Below are 16,122 nucleotides of genomic sequence, written 5' to 3' on the forward strand. Positions count from 1 at the left end.
CTACTTTTCTGCACTGACTGTGCTAATGAATACGAGAAAGAGGGAAAACGCAATACCACAAACCTTAAAACGCTAAAGTAAAATGCTAAAGTCAGTCCGTGGCTTAAAGTGGCAGATGTTCTCGAAAGAGTAAATATAGACTCGACCCGACAGATTTGTGGGTGACTAAAAATTAACAGAAATCGTCAAGTTCCAATCGTACTTTGCTTTACTGTCCTGTTTGACTGAAATATCATCATACTAAACTTAGGCTGCCTGTCTACAGTTAGGTATATCCATACTAAACGTAGGCTGTCTGTTTACAGTTAGCTCCGCTTGAGAACAGACACTAAGCCAGTTGACCGACATTTTAAGTCCTAAATGGACGATTCTAGTCGAAAATACTATGTATATGTCGAGAATTTTGAGAAATATAAATGCTGCTTTCATTTAATAAACTTGAAAATGTTTAATTAGTTTTTTTATGAATAACAGATGTGAACCGGAAAAGAGCTGCATTACAACACAGTATACTAATTATTGGATATGTCTGTCATTTAGGACAGAGATCTATTCTAGAAGTAGAGTAGCTAGTTCTCGCATGCAGAATGAAATCACCATAACGTTACTTACAACGTTTAGTGCGCTGCGGCGACTTAAGAACAAGGCCCGTATCTAAGGGGGTGCTGGGGGAGGGAGGGGGCTTTGCGCAAAACAAACCCATTTTAAAATAGCCCCCCTGTGAAAAAATTGTCGACCTATAAAACAATAGATATACATTGTCCGTCAATTTTACAGCACCCCCCCCCCCCCAGAACACTCGTTGCCCTGAGCTAGGTATGGCCCTGCTTAAGAACTATGGAAGTGAAACACCTAGTAGGAGACACTACCGTCTGTAACGTGGATAATCTCTTTCAATATTAGGCTGTAACTGAGTCAGATCATAAAATAACTGGTCTGAATCCGATTCAGGGGCAAATAACTCGTCTTTAAACGATTAATAATAGTAGCCTACTTATAATACTAAAGTCTGAGACGACAATACCAGGGGCGTAACTAGCTCAGAGCAACGAGGGGGGCGGGAAGTGTTCTCAGGGGTTGCTGTAAAATTGACAAACAATGTTTATCTATTGTTTTTATGGTCGACAATTTTTTCACAGGGGGGCTATTTTAAAATGGGTGTGTCCCCGTCTGTCTGTCCGTCTGTCTGTCACACTTTTTGGGACACAATAACACTCCTTCTAATTGAGCTAAAATGTTCAAACTTGGTGTAGGTGTTTATTAGGTCAATGCCTTGATCGATTTCGAAGATGAGAATTTTCTATTTAGTGTAAGCAGAGATAAGTAATTTGATTGGTTGATGCTTTGGGGCACGATAACTTTAGTTCTAACGGAGAGTGATGAAACTTGGTGCATAGATTCATCACATCATTACCTTGACTAAGTTTGATAATGGGAATTTTCTGCTTAGGCTAAGGAGCGATATGCAATTTGATTGGTCAAGATTTTAGAACATAACAACTCTGGGGCTTGTTTCACGAAATTTTAACTAAGATAAAATCCAAATTTTAATAATTTGATTGGATAATATTAGATTGATTTTAGTGCTTAGCCAATCAAAATGGAAGTATCTACTAAAATTTAGATTTTATCTTTAGTTAAAATTTCGTGAAATAGGCCCCCACTTTTAATCGAGGTAGAATGTTTAAACTTGATGTAAATATTCAATGATTAACCTTTCAAGCTAAAGCTAAGCAGAGCTAAGCAATTTTATTGGTCATTGCTTTGGGACAAGATAACTATCTGATAGAGAGTGATGAAACTAAGTGTATAGTTGATAATCAGTTTGAATGCTTGATACTTTTGAAAAAAATAAATGTGCGGTTAATTAATATGTCATCTATTTTTGGGGGGATTTCGGCGGGGCACATCTGCCTCACTGTGGTTTTTTTTTTTGGGGGGGGGGGGGTGTTTTTTTTTGTTTGTTTGTTTTTGTTTTGTTTTGTTTTTTTTTTTGGGGGGGGGGGGGTTAAACAAGGGAACGGGGGTTCTTCTCGACGTTACCATTGACCACCAAGGATAAATGATTTATCCTATACCCATACAATTTATATCTAAATACATTCAATTTGGAAAAACGAATTTATTTAACATTTTTTATATCACCAGCGAAAATTAATTATGAAGGTTTTATATTTGACAAAAATCAGCTTTGCTCTACTCAGGCAATGTCTGTTACATATTATCATGTTGTGCTACGAAGATGATAACTTTAAATAAACAATTAAATTATTTATTGATTTAAAATCGTGTTATGTTCAATATTATCTGAATATTATTATATCGTCCTCCACGCGGCCATTTAATACTAATTCATAGCTTTTCTGCTGTCTTGTGATTGGCTACAAAACCATTAAAACCCTTATCAGTGTTATAAATATGTTGCCTGATTTTTTTATGGTCGTCTGTTTAAATTAACATTTATTCACTCCTCCGTTTCTATAATTCTAGTTTAATATTAAAGCTATGTTGAATTTAGTATAATAGTGTTTGAATTCAAAATGGAAGCTCTTTGGAACAGAGGTGGTAATCAGAGGCGAACGGGACGTCATAACTCATGTAACGGACATCATAATGACGTCACGATAACATTATCTTCTGAAGACGATGGTTCGTTGAAATATTAACTTTATTTGGGGAACGCTAGATCGGAGACGGCCATGCACATATTAGCACATAATATGACGTCATATGTGCATTGTGGGTTAGGGTTTGGGTTAGGGTTAGGACCTGCAGATTTCGTCAGTCTCGAGATGTAAAAAAAGAGCTAGCGCTAAACCTAATCCTAACCGTGCACCAAGCCTAATCCTTGTCCTAACCCTAACGCACAATATGATGTCATATGTGCAGGACCGTCTCTAATCTAGCATTCTCCGCTTCATTTGTATATAAAATCGCCTCCATTTGTTTATTTACTTAGTGTGAATGCTGATAAAACTAATCAAAACATTTTCGATCTGATAATTTTTAAAACTTACCATTCCAGTCGGTCTCGATTTCCAACTGCCAATGCATATTTTAGGTGCACGCCAATGTGTACATTGGATCTCGGACTTTCGTTCCATCCGGACGACTAGACAGCTGTCCTTGTCAAGCCCTCCGTCCTGCATCACTGACAAGAGGAACCATGCCGTAAATACCAGCTATAGACATCAACATGCAAAAATTAGAATGGAATTGAAATGGGTTCCCTGACCAGATAACCACCTCGATCCAAACAAAAACTAGACACAGATTTCATAATTTCGTTTTGGCGAGTCAGCAAAGTTCACAAAAGTCAGTATTCTCTAAGTTATGAAATTAATTGGCATCTATTTTTTTTTTTTTTTTTTTTTTTTTTTTTTTTTTTAGATAATTCGATATGGGGTTACATAAAATCGAACCTTTCACGTCATTACCAACCATTACGTGATGACGTCAGGTATAAAGAGAGGTGTGGTCGTGTATCGACTGTGGTCCAAACTCCGGTAGAATTTGAAAAGGTAAGCTATGTCTTTGTTATTTCTGGATTAATCTGTTCAGGATAAGGAGCCGCGGTGGCTTGGTGAATAAGACATTGTTCAATCCCGGTATTGGCCGAGAAAGTTCTTTGTTATTTTCTGGTGTGGTCTCCCCCCCCCCCCCCCGTCAGGCATGCAAGACGGATGGCCTGGTAAGAGACAACGTATAGTCATTCGGATGGGACGAAAAACAGAGATCCCGTGTACACATTGTTGTGTACGTAAAAGAACTCTACAGTTGGAATTCGATATAAGACTAGGCTGTAGTGCCTCTGGCCGGAGGAAAATCCCCTCATACCACGCTGTATGGGGTATGTCCTTCTTCGTTAGCTCAGTCGAAGTAGAACAGTAGAACGCTAAACCCATTTCATCTCATTTGATGATTTGAGAGAGAGAGAGTTTAACGTCCACTCGACACAAACTAAGTCATTTCAGGACTATCACATGGTTCAATTTTATTTTAATAATTCTTTTTAATAGTTCTTCCCAATCCCAAAGAACTATGCACGCGAACAAAATAATACAACTTATTATATTTAGACTCAATATGATATTAAATTCAAAGTTATCTGGGTTTTTTGTTTCAGTTTTATTTATACGGAAGTACATTATGTCTTAATGCTCTTTTAGACATCTTCACATTCCAACCAATCAGAGCATTGGTAGCTCTTTTTTATATCCTTATAAGGCCATCATGTATTATACATGGGTAAGTATGTGTGTTACTGCTGACCACCATATTTTCTTATCATATCACACTGTTGTACCATATTATGTCATCGTATTGTGACATCATATCATAACATCATATCATATCATTGTATTATGACATCATGATTTATATCACGTTATCATGTCATAACACCATATCACATCATTGTATTATGACATCATATCACATTATTGTATCATATTATGCATGTCATCATATTGTGACATCATATCATAACATCGTATCACATCATTGTATTATAACATTATTATGTCATAACATCATATCACATCATTGTATTATGACATCATATCACGTTATTATGTCATAACATCATATCACATCATTGTATTATGACATCATATCATATTATTCTATTATAACACCGTACCGTGTAATTGTTTCATAACGTCGTAACACGTAATTGTACCATAACATCGGATCACATAACACCATACCATATAATTTTTCCATAGCATCGTATCATGTAATTGTATCCTGTGATCGCATCACATCATCACGTCACGTCATAATATCACATCATCGTATTATATCACATCATGTTATCCCATCACCATATCACATCAGCACATTACGCCATCATTTCACATCATCGCATCACATTATCGTATCAGATCATCGTATCCCATCACCATATCACATCATCATATTACATCATCGCATCACCATATACCATCATTCTATCAGATCACGCTATCACATCATCATGTCCCATCACTGTATCCCATCAACACATAATAATATCACATCATCGCATCACATCATCGCATCACATCACATTAGCACATCGCATCCCATCACCACGTCACATCATCGCATCACATCAGCACATAATAATATCACAGCATATCACATCATCGCATCACATTAGCACATCGCATCCCATCACCACGTCACATCATCGCATCACCTCAGCACATAATAATATCACAGCATATCACATCATCGCATCACATCACCACGTCACATCATCGTATCACATCATCACACCATATCACATCATCGTATTACATCATAGTATCACATCACTGTATCACATTATCGTATCCCATCACCATATCATATCATTGCATCACATCAGCACATCACACCATTTCAAGTGATCGCAGTACATCATCGTAACACATCGTCATATCACATCAACATACCACATCATCGTATCACATCATCGTATCACATACAATTACTTGTTTGTAAAGTATCAAGGCATGAACATATATAATAAAGCCGTATCATTGCAGCACTTAAGCATATTCCATCTCAAATCAGGTCACTGCACACATATTGTGTGGACTTTATTCTGCATACCTCAACCTAAACTCTTCTCAGTGGATTTTATACATTTCAGAATCAGACAGAGATTAACGGGATCTCAGATATGTGATGTCGTAAAGATTTTTGTGTTTGTATTATGTTGTTGTATTGTACGCCATTTTGATTTATCTGTGATGTACCATCTAGTTCGAGGAAAAGCTATATTTAACCTGTTGGTACTACAAAGTATAACTGATGTACGTATATTTTATTTTCCTTTAATCAGTGTCCCGCGTTCAAATACTAGTGTCGGTCCAAAGGGAATCTCGAAGTCTTAAAGCCCTGTTTAAACATTCTCGGGTAACCCCTGGAACACTGTTGCCCCAAAACTATGTGCTGTCGCCATAGTTACAAAGCTTAACTGATGTACGTGCATTTTATTTTCCTTTTAATAATGTCCCCAGTTTGAATCCACGTGTGGGACGGAAAGGAATATCAGGATATTTCAAGCGCGGTTCCAACTTCTCAACTAGGGTATTGATGCCCTAAAAACTATGTGATGTGCGTATATTTTCATTCATTTCATGCGAATCCCTTTGTGTGGCCGAAAGGAATCTCAAGATTTTCAAGCCTCGTTCCTTCCCCGGGATAGCCCACAGGGTCTTGTTGCCCTAAAAAAATATAGAATTCTAAACGAATGAAATGCAAATGAAATGGGATTTAACGTCCTACTATTCTGCTCTGATTGGGCTAATGAAGACAGGCATATGCCATACAGTGTGCTATGAGGGACATTTTGCCCGGATAGCGGCGCTACGGTCTACTCTTAAATCGAATTCCAACTGCAAGGGATCTCTGCGGGAACTCGGTTTTTCGTTCCATCCGAACGGCCATACGTTATCCCTTGTCGTGTCCTTCGTTCTGCACCACTGACAAGTGCGAACCACGCCGGAAAATCTCGATGAACTTTCTCGGCCACTGCAGGAATTGAATACGGGTCCCCAGCGTCTTACTTACTGAGCCACTGTGGCTCCCAGGATGCTAAACCTGTTTCATTTTATTTATTTATATTTATATATTGTATAGTTAGTGGATGGTCTAATTAGTGGACTTGGAGCAGACATCTGGGATTCACTATGCTGGAAGTTAACACAACCACCAGAAAGACGATCAGCTTATTTTGGTGTCTGGTTACATTTATTGTTGGCAATGGTTTACATCCGTATCCTTTTATTAAATACCCATGAAAAATCCTTTTATTAAATACCCATGAAAAATCCTTTTATTCAATACCCATGAAAAATCCTTTCATTTAATACTCACGAAAAATCCTTTTATTCAATACCCATGAAAAATCCTTTCATTTAATACTCACGAAAAATCCTTTTATTAAATACTCATGAAAAACCCCTTTATTCCTTTTATTGAATACTCAATGAAAATTATTTTATTAAATACTCGTGATATATTCATGAAAAATCATTTTATTAAAGAATCATCTATTAAACAAAATTATGAATTGCGTAACATTAACTGACAGACGTTTTGATCCGCGATGTTGCGGTCACAAGGGTTCCTTCGGTGTTCGTTGGGCTTAACGAGGGTGATAGGGGGTAAATATGTGCTAACTGATATTGTTAGGGTTGGGGCTAGGGTTCGAATAAACGTCTCTCACTTAAACTTAATATATTCAATGATTGTTTATTTATTATCCAAGATTTTGAAACCTGATATGAGTTAAACTTTCTAACCACTTTTTATATAATAAAAATGTGATCATAACTTTATGTCTTTTTTTATGGATTAATGTGTTGTGATTGTTGTAAGTTTATATTAGTTGTACTTATGTAAAGCGCCCTTGAGCAGCTCAGTGAGTAGAATTTGTTGGCGCTATATAAATCAATTATTATTATTATTATGGATCCTTAACTGTTCAATCCTCCAGTCTCCCACACAGTTGTAATATTATTACAAATAACAGCCTTGACGGTGGCTTTAAACTCGCACGATAAATTAGTATTTACCATAGTACTCTCTAGTAATGTAAGTATAAATTAGTATTTACCATAGTGATGTCTAGTATTGTAAGTATAAATTGGTATTTACCATAGTACTGGCAAATTAGTATTTACCATAGTACTCTCTAATAATGTAAGTATAAATTAGTATTCCCCATAGTGCTCTCTAGTAATCTAAGTATAAATTAGTATTTACTATAGTACTCTAGTAATGTCAGTAAACAGTTTTTGAAATGATTTCTACTTACTAGATTTTGTATGCGCATATTTGTAAAGAAAAATCTGACAACACTTGCCAATGGATTCATTTGTCAGAGAGCAGTATCTGCGAAGGGAATTCCTGAATTTTTCAAACATTGACTTACACAGTAATTGATCGTTAGATTAAAGATACATAAGTTAAGAGTTTAATAAAGAGTTGGTCATTCTTGCTATAATAATTTAAAAATAGATGATTAAAAACGAGAATATTGAAAGTTTCATTCAATTTACTTAATTCTGAATCAAATTATCATTGTTTGTAGTTTTAACATGATGTGTGCATAGTGGTAACTAGCGCACTGGTATATTCGAGACTTAGCCTCGCTTTCCCATTTTTAAATTAAATTTTTAAATGGCCAACCTTTCTAATTTAGTTAAATCTCGAGAATCCGACGAGAGTTGATTATGATTAATAGTTAAAGTTTCTTAATTTATAGTTTATAGAACATTTCAGACCTAACGAAGACCTGCAATAGGCAGATTTAGCTCTTGCATAATGTATGTTTAAAGGTCTTGCGTAACTCATCGAAACGGCCACAATAAGTTCAGCAAAATAGTCATGGCTATCTAGACACTGATACATAATTTGGAACTTGAGGACTTGCGCTCAACACCACATAGAAACTCAACTTTTGTATTTCTTCAGAAATATGTTCTGAAATTTGCACAGTAAGGGGATTACCGTATTGACATAACGTATTTTTTTGGCAGTTGGATCAAGACGTGATTGTCATTGGGCAAAATTGTCTCCCTTGCATTGCACGTTTTTTGTAGAGGTATCCTAGTAGCGCATCTTTGGTAACAATTTCGCGTAATCTGAACCCTAACCCTTGATACAGATCACAGTAGTTGTGAACAGCTTTTCTTCACACCTCAAAACATGCCTTGACTTTCTATTTTTAAATTATCCCGCTTGGCACAGAAACGTATGACGTTAACCCCCTTTACAGTTCAGTTTTATTTCTTTAATTTCTGGTTTCAGTCAGTGGGATAAAGACGAGTCTGTGTCGACGAATCGAATACATAGAAATGACACCGCCACTTCCTTGGCTCGTAGCTGTCCTGTTTACCATCTCCGACACTACACCCCCTCAATGTTAATAAAGCCTTTTTCAAAAACCAACCCCGGTGATAGATCTTTCGCTGTAGGTGCTCCGATAGTCCGAAGTTATGGAATTCAATATCAAAAGGGCCAATTCTATTAAAGGTTTTAAAAAGTATCTCAAAACCGAACTTTTAAATCAAATATACAACTGATTGAATACGGTTCTAGCTGTGTTTGTGTCAGACTTTTACCATGTGTACTAAATAATGTTCTCTGTTTCTTGTTTATGTTTTTTATTTTATGAATTAATGTGTTGTGATTGTTGTAAATGAATTATCATTTATTATTATTATAATGTTTTGTAATTTCTGGTTTCAGTTAGTGGAGATAAAAACGAACATGTATCGACGTATAGATAGAAATTATCTATTTTATATCGCTTGTCTTGATATCAAGGAGAGATTCCACCATTCCTTATTGTTGTTTATCGTTTCCATGAAAATAATGACTGACGTTTCGTGGAATCCAGGTAACTATGGAAACTATATAAACATACAGATATATTTGGGGAAATAAATTAAATGGTATCCATTGAGTTTTTCCACAGAAGGATTAAATAATCTTTAAAAAGGAAAACAAATATAGAGGGTTTTTTTTTATTCGAACCAGACGATAAAATGCAAAAACAAAATCAGTGTAGTGTAGGATCTGAGGGGTTAGATGGCCGAATTGTTAGCACGTGCGCGCTGTATCATAAGGTCCTTGAGTCAATTGGCGTGGTTTCGATTCACCGGTTGTATGTGGCAAGGAGTAGGGCCGCCTGTCCAACATCTTGGGTGTTCTCTAGGTCCTCCGGTTTCCTCCCACTGCTAAAGACCCATACGCGCAAGTGAATTATTGAAATAAAATTGAACCGTGTGAAGTCCCGAAATGACCTAGTTTGTGTCGAGTGGACGTTAAACCCCCCTTGTTTTATACATGTTGCCAAAACACGCTCTTGTCAAATAACAGTGGCACAGGACGGAGGGCCTGACAAGAACAACTGTCTAGTCGTTCGGATAGGACGAAAACGTGGGTCCCGTGTACACGTTGGTGTGCACGTAAAAGATCCCTTGGCAGTTGGAATTCGATATAAGAGTAGGCTGTAGCGCCACTGGTCGAGCAAACTTTCCCCTCATAGCAAAATATATGCCCGTCTTCGTTAGCCCAGTCGGGGCAGAACAGTAGGACGTTAAATTCTATTTCATTTCATTAAATTTCTAGTCAAATAACCAAATTATATTTACTAGGGCAAATTGCGCTAGAATTTACCCAACGCCGGCTTTATACTAGACACAAGAAATTAGGCACTGAAAGGCCCACCTGCGATTCGATCACGACGATGATAACACAAATCAAAGTTCGACATCAAGAGGAAAACATGGTCAAATCTTAAATGCACCAGTAAAATCTACGACGTTTCGCGCGTATCTCCTCTTTCAGGATTACCGATGATTCGTCCTGAAATTCGCATTTAATGGCGACATCAATCTACTTCTCCACATTTTTTTTTGGGGTGGGGGGGTCGAATGGTTTAACGTTAGATCATGAGTTCTGCCATTGAGTCAAATGGCCTGATTTAGAATCCCCGCTAGTGCGTGACAAGGAGTAGGGTCGCTTGTCCAACTTCGTGGGTTTTCTCCGGGTCCTCTGGTTTCCTCACGCTGCTAAAGAATCCTACGCCCAAGCAAATTGTTGAAATAAAATTGAAACATATGTTAATCCCGAAATAAGCTAGTTTGTTTCGAGTGGACGTTAAACCCCATTTCTCTATTACCCCTGTTAACATCATCCAGATTCGTAAATCAAGACCAGAGAGGATAATCCTAAATATGATTTATAATTCGATAATTGTGTTTTATTTGTAGACTATCTTCTCGTTATTTTACCCGATGCCTTGTGGATTCTGTGTTTCGAGATTGTTGCAGATTGGGTGAAATTGGCATTTGTCGCCAAATTTAATAAAATCTCATTTCATGTAAATATTCATTCACGATTCTTATAACTTTATTTAACAGGTGATTTAAAATCTTTATGGGAAATATGCCATCTCTTAGGCAATGACTAAGTAATTATGGCTTATTCGCCATAATGATAATTGAAACCGTGTAGCCTGGACTACACATGATGAACAAAGCACACTTAAAAGACCATAGTTCAATTTGGACAATTCACGTATTTTATTGAACATAAATGATTAGAAATAATTATTTTTTTTTTTTTTTAAAAACGTAATATAAATCACCTTATATTCAAGTATATGTGCTTTTAGACCAATTTACATTATTGTAAGGGGAGCGACGGTGGCTATAAGTGGGTAAGACGCTGGCTCGCTAGCCTGGAGATCGGGAGTTCGATCTCTGCATTGGCCGAGATAGTTCATCGGGTTTTCCGACGTGGTTTCCCCTTGTCAGTGGTGCAGGACGGAGGGTCTGACAAAGAAAGCTGTCTAATCGTTCGGATAGGACGAAAAACCGAGGTCCCATGTATACATTGGCAGTTGGAATTCGATATAAAAGTAGGCCATAGTGCCTCTACCCGGGCAATTTCCCTCATATGGCGTATTCCCGTCTTCATTAGCTCAGTTAGGAGTAGAGCAGCAGGATGTTAAACCCCATTTCATTTCATTTCATTCACATATACATTAAGGTTCCAAAGAATTGAGCCGTACTAACTTTTTATTCCTATTCCTTTGAGGACAAAATTAATTTAACACAAAAAGATTTGAGTTCCAAATTTTGAAATTAGCGAAAATGGTCCCAGATGTTTTAATGTATCTGATGAAATGTGTTTTTAATTCAGGAATATCACCAGTATAGACTTACCCTAGCAACTGATATGACATCATGTAGACAGAAACTAGTAAGTAATTTACATCTATCATTGTTATACGCTACCATGGAGATGGACATTTCGAAAACGAGATTTATGCAGAAAGACGTAGGGTGCACAACCAAACTATTCTGTAAACATATCCGCACTTGGTCGACAGATCAATCGGTGGGTCGGCGCAAACGTGATAATATGTAATATTGGTCAAATGGTTTAAGGTTTGTTTTTCTTGTATTAAGAAAATGAGTTATACTAAGCCCATATTGTTTAATTTACCCTGTAACGGCTACATATTTTAAAACCATAAGAAAGAATTCAAAATTTATAAATACAATAAATTCGGGTATTGTCCAATCTGATTAAAACAAAGATCCTATTTCGTTTCGTTTTTTATGGTTTAAAATTTCGTTTTACTAATCTTTACTACTTCATGTGGTGTAGGCCACCGAAAGTATAAAACAAGAAACGAAATATAGATCTGTTTTTTTAATCCGATCGGGTGTTTTCTGAATCTAAGTTATTATACATAAAGAGTTTTAAATTGAATTTTCTAAGATGATTATCTGAGTTGTATATTTCTCAGGCAGAAATTCGAGCATTTTATCCCGTATTTTTGCATCTTTTTTTTCTGAAACTAGCTTATTGTACAGATTAAGTTTCTGAGATAATGAGTTGTATTTTATATTGCCCAGGCAGCGACAGATTACACGGATGTCGTCAGTAGAAGAATTGGATTAAATATTTTACCAATGGGCTGTGTTTTAGTTCTAGCCTTCAGTGAATCGTTTAATATTTCTGGAATAGTTGGACTTGGATTCTTGACGCTCATATTTCTCGGGTAAGTGCGCTTTTAACTTGATTTTACGTTTGTCGACTGGAATTGAGCTTAACTTGTCATCATCAGCTTACATCAAGGAGCCGCGGTGGCTCAGGGAGTAAGACGTTGTCTCGCTAACCGGGAGATCCCGTCTTCATTGGCCTAGTTAGAACAGAAGAGTAGGATGTCAAACCCCGTTTCATTCAACTTAATTCGATCATTTTGGGACTAACATACGGTTGTGTTTGTTTATATCGTCAAGTGTGCAAAGCTAGACTGAAGAATTTATCCACGCCCTACGCGTCATCGAATTTGTCAAGAGTTCCTTGAGCTAGGTTCCTACTATCACGATCCCCCGCTACAATTGAAATCGTGGTTTTAATCGTGGAGTAATTGAGGTGATCCTATCATGTTTTATCATATATTAAAGGTCACCGGAAAAGGTTCATAATTTTTTTTTAAATAATGCAAGTAATTATGTCAACATATACTTATGGAAAGGATATGTTGACATAATTACTTGCATTATTTAAAAAAATTATGAACCTTTTCCGGTGACCTTTAAGGTCAGTCGATCCCTGCGTTGTAAAACTTGTTGTGAGACTTCGAACTAATTATTTTCGCTATCTTTTTACAGTTTATTTGTTGTCCATATTGTAACTGGTACGATATTGAGACGATACGAGACCTGGCTTCTATCAACAACTAAAGCTGACGACATTATAGAGATCTACCCGGATACAGATTCACAGATGATTCCACCATTAGAGAAATTACGACCACAGATAAATAAAGATGAATAAATAAATGCCCGATAACAAAATAGGAGCAAATCTTTTGATTTAAAAAACAAATAATCTAATAAAAATTGTATCTTTATTTCGTTTCGTGTTTTTTTATGGTTCTGATTTTCGACTCTATATAAAACCGGAACAGTATATTTGTAATTAATAATGTTCAAAGACCTAAAATACAATTATTAAGTTCGCTCAACTTTCAACTTGGCTGTTTTTCATTTCTCAGATCCCATTGTTGGAAATATTGTGTGGACATATGAAACTGCAACAAAGAATGTAACAAACTCTTTTTATGCAACGAATGTCATTTCTAGTCGACTTTGCCTTGTGGTTTTTTTCTCTACATAATCGCTTGAAAGTGTCACTAAATAATAGCATGCTGTCCTCGATATCCTTTTGAAAAATCGTGTATCCACCCTTGTGAACAGCCTCGTTCTGGACAAAATACCTCGTTCCAAAAACATGGCAATTTTAAAAAAAAAAACGTTTTGGAACTCCAGACAAACGTTGCATTTTGTTTTTACCACGTTACAACGTGGCAAAATTGTGGCAAATATTTTAACACGTTATTGCCACGTTAGGACAAAAATGCCGAACGAGGCATTCTGAGGTTTATAGTGCCTGTGTCAATAATCAATAGATCAATACATCAATACCCATAAACATCCAATATGTAGCAATATAGGTCTACCAGTACCCGTACATTATAATACCATATCTACCAATATATAAGCACCTAATATACTTATAAATCAATGCCAATATATATAAATACCTAAAACTATGAACCAGATATGCCATATAAAAAGTTCCAATATACATACAATATGCATTCATAGCCATAAATTTACATCAAAAGTCCCCTATATACATGTACATACACGTTTCATCGGTGGTGTCCAGAACTTTCAGATTGCAGTGTCTTGTGACAATTCGCCAGTCTATTATTTCGAGTTAGGCTAACGATAGAAGGGAGATAACTACAGTTTTTGCAACGTTTGATAAAAGGGAGATAATTCTTTCCCAGAGTGCACTGGGTTTGTCAACGCGCCAGTCAGCCAGCAGACACAAATCTAGCCTCCTAATGTCACAAGTCTTGCTTTTGTTTCTTACCCCACAAGTAATTATTTAGTTTTTTCATCACTATAACTTAATTAAAATAGCTAATAAGTGTTCATGGTAATTCTTGTTGATTAAGTAATGAGCAGAGCAGGTAAAACACCTAAATGTTAGCCTAATTATAAATTAAGAATGATGTTGAGATGTTCATGTTGTGGATTGGCACGGCAGCCATCTTTTTAATATTACTATTTAAACCTCTCCATACCTTAACTTATATAAGTAAATTAATGTCAGGTAACTGTAATAGTTCAGTAGTATTACTAGTATATTTTAATTGGTCATATAGATTCAAGCTATTCATTTACCAGCGTTACACACTGTTACGCCACAGTGTTGACTGTTGTTGATTAGGCCTAGTCTTTGACGAAGGCCTTTAGTTTTAGTTTTAGCCTAGCCTATCCTATAGAAATTAGAATAGATGATTGATATCTAGGCTACTAATCTAGTGCTCATATTACCAAATGTTTACTGTTAGTCAATTCTTTCCCAGTGCATTGTGTTTTGTCAACCAGTCAATCAGCTCAATAAAACCAAAACCTAATCTAATCATGCATTTGTTTCTTTCCCCACAGGCCGAGACCTCACACCTGATGCCGGACCCTGTCTGAAAATATGGAACGCTGCTGATGCCATTTCCGACTCTAGCCTAGGACCCGCAAATTGAACCTGAATAGGAAGGGGTCCGGCCCCTAGCTCGCTTTATTATTATAAATCGATATCTGTGTTCTATTAGTATTAATATTTTATACCAAGCCCCAACTAATGTATAACATTACCTATGCCCCAATATTATATACCAAGCCCCACCAATATTATGTCAACCCTGATAATCTAGATCAATACCTATAAATAGACATCAAATCCTGTGTCTCAAGCCCTTAAATATATACCCACATTATACATCAAGCCCCTTAAATATATACCCACATTATACATCAAGCCCCTTAAAGTTACAATTTCATATTTTCTAAGAAAGTCAAAACATAATTATTTCTATGTCTTTTGCTCTTATACGATCATAGGTGTCATTCTCACACTTAAAACTCATTTACACCGGAAATAACACAATTACCTCCCTTGTTTTCTACTCTCCACCATGGAGTAGCTATCTTCAAACGTTGGAATTTGAAGATAAAAATGATATTTTTGCCAATTTCTCAACTGGCAATATTAGTGAATTATAGGATTAATAGGATTATTCTTTAACAAGGTAGGACTGTTTATAGATGCCATCTATTTTAAGGCTTTATTTTAATAAATTTTAAAAATATAACTTAAAAATATGAAATTGCAACTTTATATACACACATTATACATCAAGCCCTTAATATATACCCACATTAGACACCAAACCCCTTACATATATTTCCACAATATACACCACACCCCTTTTTTTTCTTTCTTTTTTTATAAAAAATATTATTATTCAGGATGTCTGAATGGGATTGGGGAACAGCCCAAGCCTATGTAAAACCCCTCTCCCTAGATAAAATACATACATGATATTAAAATAAAGGAACAAAATGGGTGTATATACATAGTTAGGAAATGACAAACACGTACATATATAAGTGTAAATACATATATAATGACATGGATGGGAATGTACAATATATACTATGGGTTACATTGTTACGTAAATTTAAAATTAATATTGTAAATTAA

General features: G+C 36.1%; 1 protein-coding gene across 1 annotated transcript; it reads left to right on the forward strand.

Annotated features, from left to right (window-relative positions):
• Nucleotides 1-2,027: 2,027 nt before the first annotated feature.
• On the forward strand, nt 2,028-13,588 carry LOC126821770 (transmembrane anterior posterior transformation protein 1 homolog). The gene is made up of 11 exons (XM_050550261.2): nt 2,028-2,649; nt 3,391-3,521; nt 4,127-4,248; nt 5,621-5,783; nt 6,613-6,748; nt 7,472-7,569; nt 9,229-9,379; nt 10,758-10,867; nt 11,692-11,751; nt 12,414-12,559; nt 13,176-13,588. Exons 1-11 carry the CDS (start codon nt 2,541-2,543, stop codon nt 13,339-13,341), a joined length of 1,392 nt encoding a protein of 463 aa, XP_050406218.1. The 5' UTR covers nt 2,028-2,540; the 3' UTR covers nt 13,342-13,588.
• Nucleotides 13,589-16,122: the final 2,534 nt, after the last annotated feature.

The sequence above is a fragment of the Patella vulgata genome, chromosome 5 (assembly GCF_932274485.2).
Source record: "Patella vulgata chromosome 5, xgPatVulg1.2, whole genome shotgun sequence".
In the NCBI taxonomy this organism is placed as follows: Eukaryota; Metazoa; Mollusca; class Gastropoda; family Patellidae; genus Patella; species Patella vulgata.